We start from the raw sequence: 14,161 nt of genomic DNA, 5'->3' as shown, positions 1-14,161 counted from the left end.
ATGCCATATCTTGGAAATCTGTATGTTCTTGAAACAATAATAGTGGTTCTATGATATCTGTTTTAACATCTTCAAACATTAATTCAATTTGTATCGTCGTTGCAGAAGCCAGATCTTATTTATGATTGAATGTTTTGATTTCCCATGCCAGTCAGTCGTCATATGTTTTGTGCAGCTGTAAAAGCCGTTTTTTCTTTCTTTTTAAGAGTCGCAGATGTATACTGTGCATAGTAAAAAGAGCAGCATGCCACACTCCTGGCTGCCTCGGTTCTCCATGGCAATCTAATAAACATGTTAACAGGTAATGGTGACATCAAACACCTAATAATACGTTTGGAAATAGTCAGTAGTTTGACAAAATATGTTGTGTATTAACGAGGGGGGCAACGCAATTGTGTATTCCATGCCCCTGCCAAATAGTTGTTCTCACGTTATTTAGTGCGAACTAAATTACTATTGAGCTAATAGTCTTTAATTTTACCTTAATTTAAATATTTAAAAAAATCTTCACACAAATATGACCTTTTAGAGGTGAAATATGTATGTATGTAGGCCTACTAACATAGTCTATTGCATAGGAAAAGGAGTGGTTTGGTTTTAGTTTCACTTTGTTGCTTTATCATCACTAATATTGTGCCAATGGAACAAAAATGTCTTAATGCTCATACCTGACTATAAATGCATTTTATGTACAGTATAGTTCCAATTTAGTTTTAAACTATTTTACAGAACATTCTGAGATTAACGTTTTGTCCAAATATGCTTACTATACAGTACACATATCATTTGATGTACAGCCTATATGCTTTACATCAAATGAGTATATTGGCGTAAGTGTTTATGTTACAGTAAGCAAACAATATCCTAATGACATACTCTTGAGATTCTGAATTGTGCAATCTGAGGGATGCTTTGCTGTTCCATAAGGTCACAGCAGCTCAGTAGCCATCATCAGGGCTGGATTAACCACATGGGCAATTTGGCTTTTGCCAGAGGGTACCACATCCAAGGGGGCACCATGCAGGACTGTACACACATATACCTAGAAAACATACATTGTCAATGGTCAAAATATGTTCTTGATTAAGTTCAGTACTGCATACTATGGTAAACACAGCCATATCTAAAGTAAATCAAAATAATACATACCATTGTGGTGAGAACCAGTTTTACCTGTTTTGAAATGCTCCTTCAAAGTCTGTTTTCACTCAGATCTCACAATTAAGAGAGAGAGACTGATATTTTAGTGTTTTTGTAAACAATGGGATTTTTTTTTTTTTTTAATAATCAAAAATGATTTTAGAATCATTTATAATGTGTATATATAGGGTGCTCCTTTGTCCTCTTTATGTAGTGGAGATCTTTAGCTGTTGTGAAGGTCGTAGCATCTTATTTTAAACCAACACCAGCACCTGTATTCACCCTATTATCCTAACTTTCTCATCTCATCTGATTTACACATATTTAAGCTCTCTATTGCTATGTGAGAAAAAAAGGAAAGGTACAGTTGGTGAAATTCCGATCATAGTCATTCATAAATGAAAGGAAAACAGACTTGCGTTGGCTTGCATAAGACGTAGTTAATCAGTGTGGTGTGAGACTGAAATCATTCTTCTCTCTCACTGGATTTGTTTTCTTCCTGTTTTAGAAAAGAAACATGGCAGGTAGAGGTGGCAGTAAGTTCTCTTCAAATTATTCTCAACTACTTCTCTCATTTGTTTAACTGTTAATATAAACATAAACAGGGGTGTGTATGGGGTGCTGGGAAGGGGGGCTTTACCACAGTCATGGATTGTGATTGTTTTAAAAACTTTAAACATATATATATATATATAATATGCATTTTTTTATGCTTTAGCCTTTTTAGTGTTAGACTGTAAAGAGGTAGTCAGTACACAAAACAGTGTTTATTACTTAAGCGATAACATTTTTGATGTGGGCACTACCTTAATAGATAGAGAAACCAGAGTCCGAAAGCAAACAAAAGTAGACATACCTTAAAAGCAATAAAAAAAAACACTGAATTGTAGGAATGACCTATAAAATCACTGCACGCGATATTTGAATCTCTCTCTCCATGTCTCTTTTTCCTCACAGATGACTTTGAGCTTGTTATCCCTGAAAGGGGTGAAAGAGTTAAGATTAATTCGGGATCTACTCTCACTGTGTCCTGTCACTTGTCTCCTGCAATCAGTGCTGTTGACATGGAGGTTACTTGGTATGGTGGGACATCTTATGTTTGCACATATAAGAACAGAAAGATGACACAGGGTGTTGACTATGAGGACAGAGCCAGTCTGTTCATTCATGACCTGATGAAAGGGAATGTGTCCTTAAGAGTGTCAGACTATAGAGAGTCTGATCTGGGAGTTTATATGTGCCAGGTCACCAGTCAAAATACAACTCGGCAGATAATAGTAAATGTAGCAGAAGAAGGTAAGCGCTTCACTCAGGATCAGGAAAACCAAGCAGTGGTAGTGTGCAATTACAATCATACACTGTATAGTAATTAATAAAATTGAATGAATATCAGTGCCTGTCTAATTAACTCTTTTGTTTGTTGACATGTGCAGTCTCTTCCATTTCCAAGGACTTCTTTACAGTGGTAAGACAGCACCGTTCTATTTGTGAATAGCATACTAGCACAACACAATATACAAGGCAATAAAGAGGCAGAGACAATAAACATTGATACCAAAAAACAAGAATAATTAGCATTTTCCAGAACATATTTGGTTCAAGGGAGCAAAACTGTCTGGTTTTAACACTATTGTGTTACCTGCTTCAATAGTCATAAAATTGGATTGCATGTTCATTGCATTTTATACATAATGTAGGCCTGGATAAATTATTAAAAAACAAAGAGCTAGATCAATAGGACACTAATAGGCTCTAGAACCACTGGAAAAAGGAAATAAAACAAACTACAACTGCAATGTTTCCAAAAGGAGACACTTGTGTAGAAGTACACTAATTAGTAAACAAGATTTAGGTGGAGACAGTACATTTGCAAGTACACTCTAAAAAAAAAGGTTATATGGCACCAAAAATGGTTCTTGGCTCGTAATCATAAGGGAACCTTTTTAAGTGCTATATAGCACCAATTTTGGTGCTTCAGTGGTTCTTCAGCGGTTCTCCAAAGGTTCTTCACCTGTTATTTGACTAAGGTGCTATATAGCACCGCTACCATATACAGAACATGTTAAGATATGGTGCTATATAGCACCAAAAGTGGTTTCTCTATGATTACGACGAAGAACCATTTTTGGTGCCATATAAAAATCTGAAATAGTCCCAATACAAACACTTATTATAAGTGTACCATAATGATTCAGGGTAAGACAAAAACAAGGTTTGGAAAATAGATTAATGTTGTACATTCTCTAACTAAATCTTGAACACAAAAAAGTTACGGACAGCAGCTTTAATTATTAAATATGACACAAAAATAATGCATATAGATGGCCTTATATAGCCTAGATATCTGGAAAACTATAAAAAATCTCAAATAGTACTCTCCTGTCTATTTACCCTATACATTTCAACCATTGTTGTCGAAATAGTATTTTCTTTCTTTATAAAATAAGGCTAGCGAGAGAAACATTGTCTGCCAGATACATAAATCAATGTCAATGTAACAAGGAATTTAGTACGCTTTAACCACTTGTGACTCTTTCATTTTAAGGAATCACCATACATAAATTATTGTTGTGTTATGATATTATGTTTGTCTAGAAAAGCTGAATCTAAAAATCTTTTTCTCAATTAGGATTACAAAATGGGAGAAAAAGGCAACGGTAAGTTCTTAAAATCAAAACTCTTTGCCTTCTGTAATGCATAGATTTCAGAAAGACAAGAGTAGGATCCAATTGCAACTCAAATGTTTATTAACCAAAACAAGAGAAAATCCAGGCAAAGGGAGACAGGCAAAAAACAGAGTAAAGAAACAAGAAACAGGTGAGCATAATCAATGGAGAAAAAGTAAAACAGGAACTAAGCACACAAAGTAAACAATGGGAATAGAAAATGCTCTTCAAAATAAAGGTCCTTGAACTCAAGACACAGGAAACATGACAGGAATTGTGACACAATCCTTATAAAATCTAAGCAAAATAGCAAAACCAATAAATATACACTTCTGTTTAAAAGTATAGAGTCTTTTAGAAAAAGAGAGAGAAAAATATTTTTTACTTTTATTCAGCAAGGATGCATGGAATTGATTTAGAGTGACAGTAAACATTTAAAATGCATTTATAATTCTGTTTCAAATAAATGTCTTACAAACTTTCTATTCATCAAAGAATCTTGAAAATAATGCATCTCAATTTCCACAAAAATATTAAGCAGCACAAATGTTTTCAACATTGGAAATAACAAGAAATGTTTATTGAGCACCAAATCAGCATAGAATGATTTTTAAAGACTGGAGACAAGAGTAATGGCTTCTGAAAATTCAGCTTTGCCATCGCAGGAATAAATTACATTTGAAAATGGATTACAATAGAAATTGTAATGATATTACACAGTTGTTTTTACTGTATTTTTAATCAAATAAATGTTTTATTTAATAAAAAGTATTTCATAGACTTCTGTTTCTCATAGATTTATTTGACAAGGTATTCATTCTTTTTTTTCTTTTTTTTTTGGTAGTGTTATCAAACCAATATGCATATCACTGTGATTCAGACAATCAACTTGAGGTTTGTTTGCACATTAATATATTAAATAACACACTCTGGTTTACATCATAAATAAAATTCATTGCCAGATCTTAATGTCAATCAACTTGAGTCATATTGTTCTCTATTCTTGATTTTTAGATTACTTTGCCAACCAAATATAATGTAACAAAATTTTACAGTATTACAACATTTTCCCAGCTTTTTCACAACAATTGACTCTAGTTTATATTTGACCACTTTAGGATCACTATAATGTGTTGTGATTTTATGGCATAACAACCACATTTTATTTCCTCTCAATTAGGATTACAAGATGGGAGACGCAAGATACAGTACGTTGTTTTAGAATTGAATTTCTATTAAGAAATATTTTATTGAACACCAAAATAAAAAGAGCAAAGATATCTACAAGAAACCATTTCACTGTTGTTGTTGTTTTTTTTAAATATATATTTCAAAGAGAAAACATACTCCTTTTTTTCTCGAGGCCAATGCCCTCAAACACGTTATCTATGTTATGTGTGGATCTTATTTGTAAAAATGTATGTTTTTTGTTCTGCATTAAAGTATTATCAATCCACTCTGCATATGTGGAGCGCAGTGCTTCCGGGAAGGATAAACGTAAGGTATGTGCACACATACTTTTATATTTTTTGTGGCAGTGTCTATTTTCACTAAATCCGCCCACCATTGCTCAGATAATGTTTAACCTTTAGTACAAATATCATGTTACTTCTGTTTAGATGCATAGCATCTACAGGATCACTATAGATATACAACATACTTGCACTTAGTGTAAAGAAGTGTGAGAATGTTATGTTTACCCAAACAGGCTAAAGATTTTTTTTTTTTAACTTAGATATGAAAACTTATATATATAAAAATCTTACTTATTTGTTTTTGTCTTATGTATGATTTCAAGGGAGAAACAGACAATGGTAAGTTCTGGAAATAATTGACTCCTTGACATAATTAGTATTTGTATTGCATTTGTATTACTATATGTTTTCTAATGTAACAGTTTGATACCTTACTGGAATTATGAAAATAGAATTTTTGGATCTTGCCTACGGGTTATTTCTTTATTTTTCTCTTCATAGAATTATTATCAGAGGACAGCACATCTCATCTAAGCCATCCAGACAACAAGCAGTCTGAGGTGTGTGCACTTTAATAAGCTATTATTCATATATAGCCTGCATATTGTGTGTGTAGGTGTATATGTGGTTTATAAGGACACAAATGTGTATAATGACACATTTACAACGTAAAACATGGTTGTGTCCTCCTGTGTCCTCGTAAGCCAAATGGCTTCGAAAACACACTAAACTATGTTTTTCTTTATTTAAAATAATATCAAAGGTTTCTGTGATGGGTAGGTTTAGGAGTAGGGGTTGTGTAGGGGATAGAATATACAGTTTGTACAGTAAAAAAATCATGTCTGTGGAAAGTCCCCGTAAACCACATATTCATGTGTGTGCGTGTGTGCGTGTGCGTGCGTGTGTGTGTGTTTTCATACAAAATCAGATAATACATGAAACTGCATTTGTTCTAATCTCAATTAGGAGAAGAGAATGGGCACCAAAAGCAAAAGTAAGCTGCCTTAAAATCATAGACTTTGTTATCATTTGAATGTGCATTGTTCATTAAAACATGTCTTATGAATTTAGTAATATAATGTTTAAAGTTTACTTTGTATGATACCAAATGATTATAGATAAATATGTAAAAATCACATTAAAAGCACATTACTGTTAATCTCTATTACTTGTCATATATTAAATTGCTATATTGTTGGAATAACAGTTTAGGACCCAGGACCAGTAGTGAAAAATGAAGACCAAGAGACAGGAGTGTAATTAATTAAAGAAACATTTACTGAAGAATAGTTTGCAGTTTCATCAGCAGAAGCCAGCTTCAAGTCTCACAAGGAGTTTGTAGGCCGCGCTCCCTCTCTCCGCCTATTGTACATACAATTTCTCAACAGTTTGACTGTTTTCAAGATCTAGCCACGTCATGACTGCAAGGTGGATGATTTTGATTGGCTCAGAGAAAATGAACAGTCATGGTCAATTTCTACACATTGTCAGTTAATCAGATTCACGTGTACATATATCACTTGTTGACATCTTCACCCCGGAATTAGGCACGTAGTGACGTTCCTGATTCTGGTGCAGGCGCCAGTTTGCCCAGAACAAGTTTACCCATCTCTTAGGATGCCCGTAATCCACCTCCAGTACTGATACCTCCAACACAGAATACTGTGCACACACAGATACCTGCAGTCTCTCCAAGGATGGAGTTGGTTGAGCTCTAGTACTGACCAGAAAAAGTTTCCCAAAACATACTGATAACATGTGCTTTTTCTCAGTGAGAGGTACAGACAAGCAATATTCATACAATTCTTTAGTTTCAGTAAAAGGGAACATAAAATGAATAAAATATAATATAAGACAAATCTATATTTCATCTCTGGAAGCCGGGGTAAGTGAGCAAGCACTGTTACTGCACTCCTATCAGGTTACGGGTGGGTGATGCCTCCAAAATCCAAACACATGACTGAAATCAAGTGTTTAGCGACACATCACACATCCCTAGGACAGACCCTCAGTCACCACTCGGAGACCAAATACAACAATCATTGGTCCTATAGATTAAGCAAAATCATAACTAGAAAGAATCATTAAAAATCATTATAATAATATAGAAAGATAAATATTGATTAAGGCTTTGATTACGAATTTTATTCAGATATATATATAGGTATAGTGAAGCGGCAGTGGAGTTCAGAATCCAACCTTTCAATGAATACATAGGGAGTCTATCTAGGGAGTCCTCTCATAATCTATGTGATGTGTGACTCTTATTTGAGAGGAGCTCTCAGTTTTGTTCTGCTTTATAGAATTATCAAGCAAAGCTTCACATCACAATGAATCAAACAGGAGCCAACATGGGGTATGTGTACACATCCATACATTATGTTTAAATTAAGGATAAATAATTGAAAGATTCCCCACTTTTAATATTAATTATTTTCATCTCAATTGGGATTCCAAGATGGAAGCCTTGAGCAACAGTAAGTTTAAAAATCATTCTTATTCCACCACCGATTATTACATTTTGAGTGCGTAAGTGAAAATGTGAGTCCATCTTTCTCTCTTTTCTTCACAGAAAACTTTCAGCTTGTTGCTCCCAGTACAGCAGAAGAACCAAGGGTTTCTTTGGGGTCTGATTTCATTATTCCTTGTCACTTGTCTCCTGGAATCAGTGCTCTTGATATGGAGATCAGATGGTCTAAGGATACAGCCTGTGTTTGCCTGTATAAGGACAGGCGGCTGACAGAAGGGGTTTTCTTCAAGGACAGGGTCAGTCTGTTCACTCACGAGCTCAGAAAAGGAAATGTGTCCTTACTTCTGAAAAACTTCATGTTGTCAGATGTTGGAAATTACTATTGTCAGGTCATCAGTAAAGACAGAACCGAGGAGATAACAGTAAGAGGTGAGCAGTTCTCTACATCTGATTAATGTGCTCATTAATAATGCCCTTTCTGAATCTTAATCTGAACTGAAACAGAAATCTAGAGGTATGTTAGATTGTACATACAGGTGCTGGTCATATAATTAGAATATCATCAAAAAGTTAATTTATTTCACTAATTCCATTCAAAAAGTGAAACTTGTATATTATATTCATTCATTACACACAGACTGATATATTTCAAATGTTTATTTATTTTAATTTTGATGATTATTACTGACAACTAAGGAAAATCCCAAATTCAATATCTCAGAAAATTACTTAAAACCAATACAAAGAAAGGATTTTTAGAAATCTTGGCCAACTGAAAAGTATGAGCATGTACAGCACTCAATACTTAGTTGGGGCTCCTTTTGCCTGAATTACTGCAGCAATGCGGCGTGGCATGGAGTCCTTTTTGTCTTTAGCCCAGGCGAGACGCTTCTGACGCTGTCTGTTGTTCAAGAGTGGCTTGACACAAGGAATGCGACAGCTGAAACCCATGTCTTGCATACGTCTGTGCGTAGTGGTTCTTGAAGCACTGACTCCAGCTCCAGTCCACTCTTTGTGAATCTCCCCCACATTTTTGAATGGGTTTTGTTTCACAATCCTCTCCAGGGTGTGGTTATCCCTATTGCTTGTACACTTTTTTCTACCACATATTTTCCTTCCTTTCGCCTCTCTATTAATGTGCTTGGACACAGAGCTCTGTGAAAAGGCAGACTCTTTTGCAATGACCTTTTGTGTCTTGCCCTCCTTGTGCAAGGTGTCAATGGTCGTCTTTTGGACAACTGTCAAGTCAGCAGTCTTCCCCATGATTGTGTAGCCTACAGAACTAGAATGAGAGACCATTTAAAGGCCTTTGCAGGTGTTTTGAGTTAATTAGCTGATTAAAGTGTGGCAACAGGTGTCTTCAATATTGAACCTTTTCACAATATTCTAATTTTCTGAGATACTGAATTTGGGATTTTCCTTAGTTGTCAGTTATAATCATCAACATTAAAATAAATAAACATTTGAAATATATCAGTCTGTGTGCAATGAATGAACACAATATACAAGTTTCACTTTTTGAATGGAATTAGTGAAATAAAGAAACTTTTTTTATGATATTCTAATTATATGACCAGCACCTGTACAATCAGAGTGTGATCATTAAACTGTTAGACTAATGTGAAACAAATCTAATATACTGTAGTGCATATGGTCATATTTCAGTCTTATCTGATCTACTTAAACAAAAAACTGTAAAACACAACCAGTAAGCATATATGAATTGTTCAAGGTAAACAACTCATTTTAGATGATTAAATATGAATACAGTTTAAACCTTTTTAAATACATTATGACAATCTAGCTGATCGATACAGTATAATGTTTTCCAGAATGCTATAGGAAACTGTTTGGGAGATGCAATCGGGTTGTGTTTGTGCCAGTTAGATGTCTATTTTTTTTTAGATATCTAAGAACACAATTTCCATATAAACCTATTCACACACAAGTAATGTTTTTATTTTTAGTAAGGATCAATCCTGGTGTCCAACCTGTGAGTCAGTCACCAATATTTCAAGATGGAAATGCTCAGTTAATGCTACACAAGGTAAAAGAGTATAACCTTTACATTATCCATGGTAAATTATCGTTTAAGTCCCTGTTTCGGAACAAAACAAACAATCTATAGTTGTGAAAACTCCCTAAGACTGCAAATAAATTAAGAGTGCAAAGAATAATAAAGTAGCAATCAAAATTTGGTATTATTTCTAAATACAGTTGTAAATCAATTGTAAATCCATTGTAACTGCATCTCATTTAGGATAAAACGACGAGAGAACCATCCAGCAGTAAGTTGTCTTAAAATATCCTATAGCGTGTGTGTGTGTGTGTGTGTGTGTGTGTGTGTGTGTGTGTGTGTGTGTGTGTGTGTGTGTGTGTGTGTGTGTGTGTGTGTGTGTGTGTGTGTGTGTGTGTGTGTGTGTGTGTGTGTGTGTGTGTGTGTGTGTGTGTGTGTGTGTGTGTGTGTGTGTGTGTGTGTGTGTGTGTGTGTGTGTGTGTGTGTGTGTGTGTGTGTGTGTGTGTGTGTGTGTGTGTGTGTGTGTGTGTCTTGGTTGTAAAGAGTCTATGTTGTTGTTTTTTAATTTATCTATAATTCATAATAGAATTATCAAGGAACGCTTCACATCACAGTCCATCGGATAAGAAACATCATGGGGTATGTGCGCATATTAATAATTAATACTGTCCACAAATACATTCACATTATTGTTTTAAAGTCTTCATCACACCATTCATTGATCAATAAATGAAGCATAAATAAATGAAACATCAGTTTTCATTTCAGTGTTCTCATACTGCATATTAAACTTGCCGTATGTTGTGACTCTTGTAAAGAATCACTGTGAAAATGATTGTTTGAATGTTGGATTAAAATCTCTTTTATAATTTTAAATTGTATATTTATATTTTAAAATCTATTTAATAGATATATTTTAATATCTATTAAAATCATATTATATGTACAGTATTATACTAGCCCCATGTTGTGATCTTTTTTTTTTTTGATAAAGAATCACTGTAAAATTAATGTTTGAATGTTACAATTGGACTAAGAAGTCTAAAATCTTTTTTGTTTGAATCTAAATTAGAATTACAGCACGGGCGTCTCAAGCAATGGTGAGTTTTCTTGAAGTCAGTAACACGTTATCAGTTTTCTAAGAATATTTGTGGTTTGTTTGTGTGAAAGTACTAGTGCGTGCAAGTCCATCTTTCTCTCTTTTCCTCACAGATAATTTTCAACTTGTCATTCCCCAAACAACCCAAAAAGCAACGATTTCTATGGGCTCTGAATTCATTGTTGCTTGCTACTTGTCTCCTGAAATCTGTGCCACTGCCATGCAGATCAAATGGTTTAAGGAGATGGACTGTGTTTGTGTCTACAAGAACAGACGCGTAATTGAGGGGAGGGCTTACAAAGACAGAGCGAGTCTCATCACTCACGAGCTGGAGAGAGGAAATGTGTCCTTACATCTTAGTAACTTCAGTGTCTCAGATGTTGGAGATTATCATTGTCAGGTCATCAGCAGAGACGGAACAAAAGAGATTACAGTAGGAGGTGAGTATTCTGCAAGATCATACTACATCAGCCAGCGCTCTAATTAACAAGCTTTTGTCAGAATAAAGTAAATGAAGCATGAACATAAACTGTAGTTTTGTTTTTTCTTATAGAAATGACACTTATGGAAGCCCAATCCTAAATTGATCAGTGCATGTGTTAGGAAATGTAGTAGTTAGGTATATCAAAGTACATATCTTTTACACACCTAGTCACACTTGAGTTATTGTGTTCTTAGTGAGGATAAAACCTGAAGTCCAACCTGTGAGCAAGTCACCAACTTCTCAAGATCAAAGTATTCAGCTAATGCTGTTTGAGGTAAGAAAACCTACAGGTTCATTCATTTGAAATGACTGCACTGCACATAACCTTCAAAAATCATTTGAGTTTCACCCTATAGGATCTGGGGTGTTTTTTTGGCTCTTAAGTTTTGACATGCCCTGACATTTGTGCTTATTTCAGTCATTTATAACATTTTCATGGCTAAAGTCTACACTGTATTCAGAACAAACTCTGCTATAATAATACTTGTGAGTTTAAGAAAGTTTGTCATTGGCATATTCTAAAAACAACAGAACGAAATGTGAAAACAGAAACACTGTGCTATATCGATAAACATAAACTTATCTAATATATAGGTACTATAAGTACTTTACATATATTTTGTTTTACACATGTAACAACATGGTACAGAAAAAAAAAACCTGTGCAAAAAGAAACATTCAGTGTAAATGAAAACAGTGCAAGATGACATTAAGGGCACAAGGACGCAACAGACACCTGTATGTATTATGTGTTTCCCAGTGCACATATACTAAGAGAGAAATTAACTTACACAAAGTATTGCACATAAGAACAGTAACAGTAATTTCAAAAGAACAGTCCATAGAGAAGACCAGGAGCTTAACAAGAGGTTAATGTCCACTGGGGTTAGAATGAGGGTGTGTTGAAATGTTTCTGGTTCAGGAGGAGGGGTTTGGAGGGGGGAGGAGAAAGGAGAGGTGTAGAGACCGGAGTTGAGGGCTGAACACAGCCTGGGGGAAGAAGATGTTGAGCAGTCTGGCAGAGCGGGCTCGGATGCTCCGATACTGTCTTCTCGATGGCAGGAGCTGGAAGAGACTGGGAGGGATTGGTGGGTCCTTCATGATACTGGTGGGTTTGCTGGAGCATCATGCAAAGAAAATATCCAGGATGGAGGGGAGAGGGAAACGCACGATTATTGCAGATGTATTCACTTTTCGCCGTAGGGTCTTGCGGTCTGCTTTCCAACACCACACTCAATGGGGCGCCTGTAGAATGTAGTGGGTTGAGTGGAAGGAGACATGCTCTGTTCAGAGGGCACAAACGTGGAGTCACTGATGGGCCCTCTTGGAGAGTGATGTAGTGTGAAGTTGTTGTTTTTGACCCTTCAGAAACCAGGCCAAAACACGATCTTGACCTTAGTTCTCTAGATTTATCTATCTCTTCCCATGTACAGAATTTGGGTGTGATATTAGATAGTTCCCTCAAATTTGATAAACAGATTAGTAGTGTCATTGGATCTAGCTTTTTCTATCTTCGCTCCCTGGCAAAAAATCTTCCCAAGTGCTCGTTGGAGACTGCGATCCATGCTCTTATCAACTTGCGCATGGACTACTGCAATTTACTTTATTTTGGTATATCAAAATCCCAGACATCGTGTCTGCAGGTTGTTCAAAATGCCGCGGCTAAATTCCTGAAGGGAAAGAGTAAATTTGATCATGCCACCCCCCTTTTGAGATCCTCCATTGGCTTCCGATAAATTACAGAATTGAATGTAAAATTGTATTATTGGTATATACATCTTTACATGATTTGGCGCCCTCCAATCTGTCGGATTTACTTCATTTATATACACCAACTAGAAGTCTTAGATCTGAAACAAAACTTCTCCTTCAGATACCTAGAACACGGTTAAAATCAAGGGGCAACTGAGCTTTTGAAGTGGCAGGCCCCACACTGTTGCTTCCACTGTATATCAGATTGACTTCCTCTCTGTCTGAGTTCAAGTCTTGTCTTAAAACTTATTGATTTTCTGTTGCTTTTAGCGCATAAGTATTTTGTCTTGGATTGTTTTTTTTGTTTTTTTCTTCTTGTCAATTTTATCTGTGGTTCTAGTTACTATTTGCTATGTTTTTATGTGTACAGCACTTTGGTCGGCCTGAAGCCATTTTTAAATATGCTCTGTAAAAAAAATTAACTGAACTGAACAGTGTTGGTGGTCCGAGTTTGTATAACTGAAGTCAGACTATTTTCTTGACTTTACAGATACACAAAATATGGACTGAAGAGGAGACGAACAAAATGGATGAATCTGCTCTAATGTCAGGTGAGTGTAATCAGTGTGTAATTTCATTTCAAATGTGCATGAGAGGTCAGACTCTATAGGAACACTATTAATCCAATACTATTAATGTAACATGTTGTTATTTCAATTTTCAGAGATGAAAGTGAACAATGTGCAGGAGCTTCACCAAATGTTGATCAAGGCTTACACAGAAAAAGACAGACAACTGGAAAAAACTGAACAGGCCTTGAGAGAGACCCGAATAAACTTGGACAGAGCCTTAAGACTCAACCCTCATGTAAAATTTTTGGACAGAGACAACCCAAATCCTTTTCAATAGCTTAAGAAATGTCAGGTTGATGCTTATCAACTTTTCTTTATTTTATGAAACCCATTACAATCAATATTTCAGATTTATAATTTTTTCCGACTTTTTCTGAAATGAATCCTGATGATGACGTGTGAAATTCAAATGAATTTACACTATACTTAATGCTTATTTGTAACTTTTCATAAAATAATATGAAATAATAAACGTCATTCATTTAT

The 14,161-nt window shown here is 35.2% G+C and overlaps 1 protein-coding gene across 1 annotated transcript; it reads left to right on the top strand.

The window, feature by feature from the left end:
- Positions 1–970: 970 nt before the first annotated feature.
- LOC307125436 (butyrophilin-like protein 2) lies at positions 971–14,161 on the top strand (the record flags this gene model as incomplete). Its single annotated transcript, XM_079815286.1, has 19 exons — positions 971–1,028; positions 2,098–2,436; positions 2,574–2,605; positions 3,770–3,797; positions 5,250–5,308; positions 5,605–5,620; positions 5,783–5,841; positions 6,248–6,275; positions 7,585–7,637; positions 7,740–7,758; positions 7,854–8,180; positions 9,719–9,798; positions 10,012–10,039; positions 10,355–10,407; positions 10,841–10,868; positions 10,981–11,307; positions 11,546–11,625; positions 13,594–13,654; positions 13,768–14,161. 19 exons carry the CDS (start codon positions 971–973, stop codon positions 13,950–13,952), a joined length of 1,860 nt encoding a protein of 619 aa, XP_079671412.1. The 3' UTR covers positions 13,953–14,161.

The sequence above is a fragment of the Gobio gobio genome (assembly GCF_949357685.1).
Source record: "Gobio gobio genome assembly, chromosome: 4".
In the NCBI taxonomy this organism is placed as follows: Eukaryota; Metazoa; Chordata; class Actinopteri; order Cypriniformes; family Gobionidae; genus Gobio; species Gobio gobio.
Note: the sequence above shows the minus strand (reverse complement) of the source record. Positions and strands in the feature narration are given on the sequence as shown.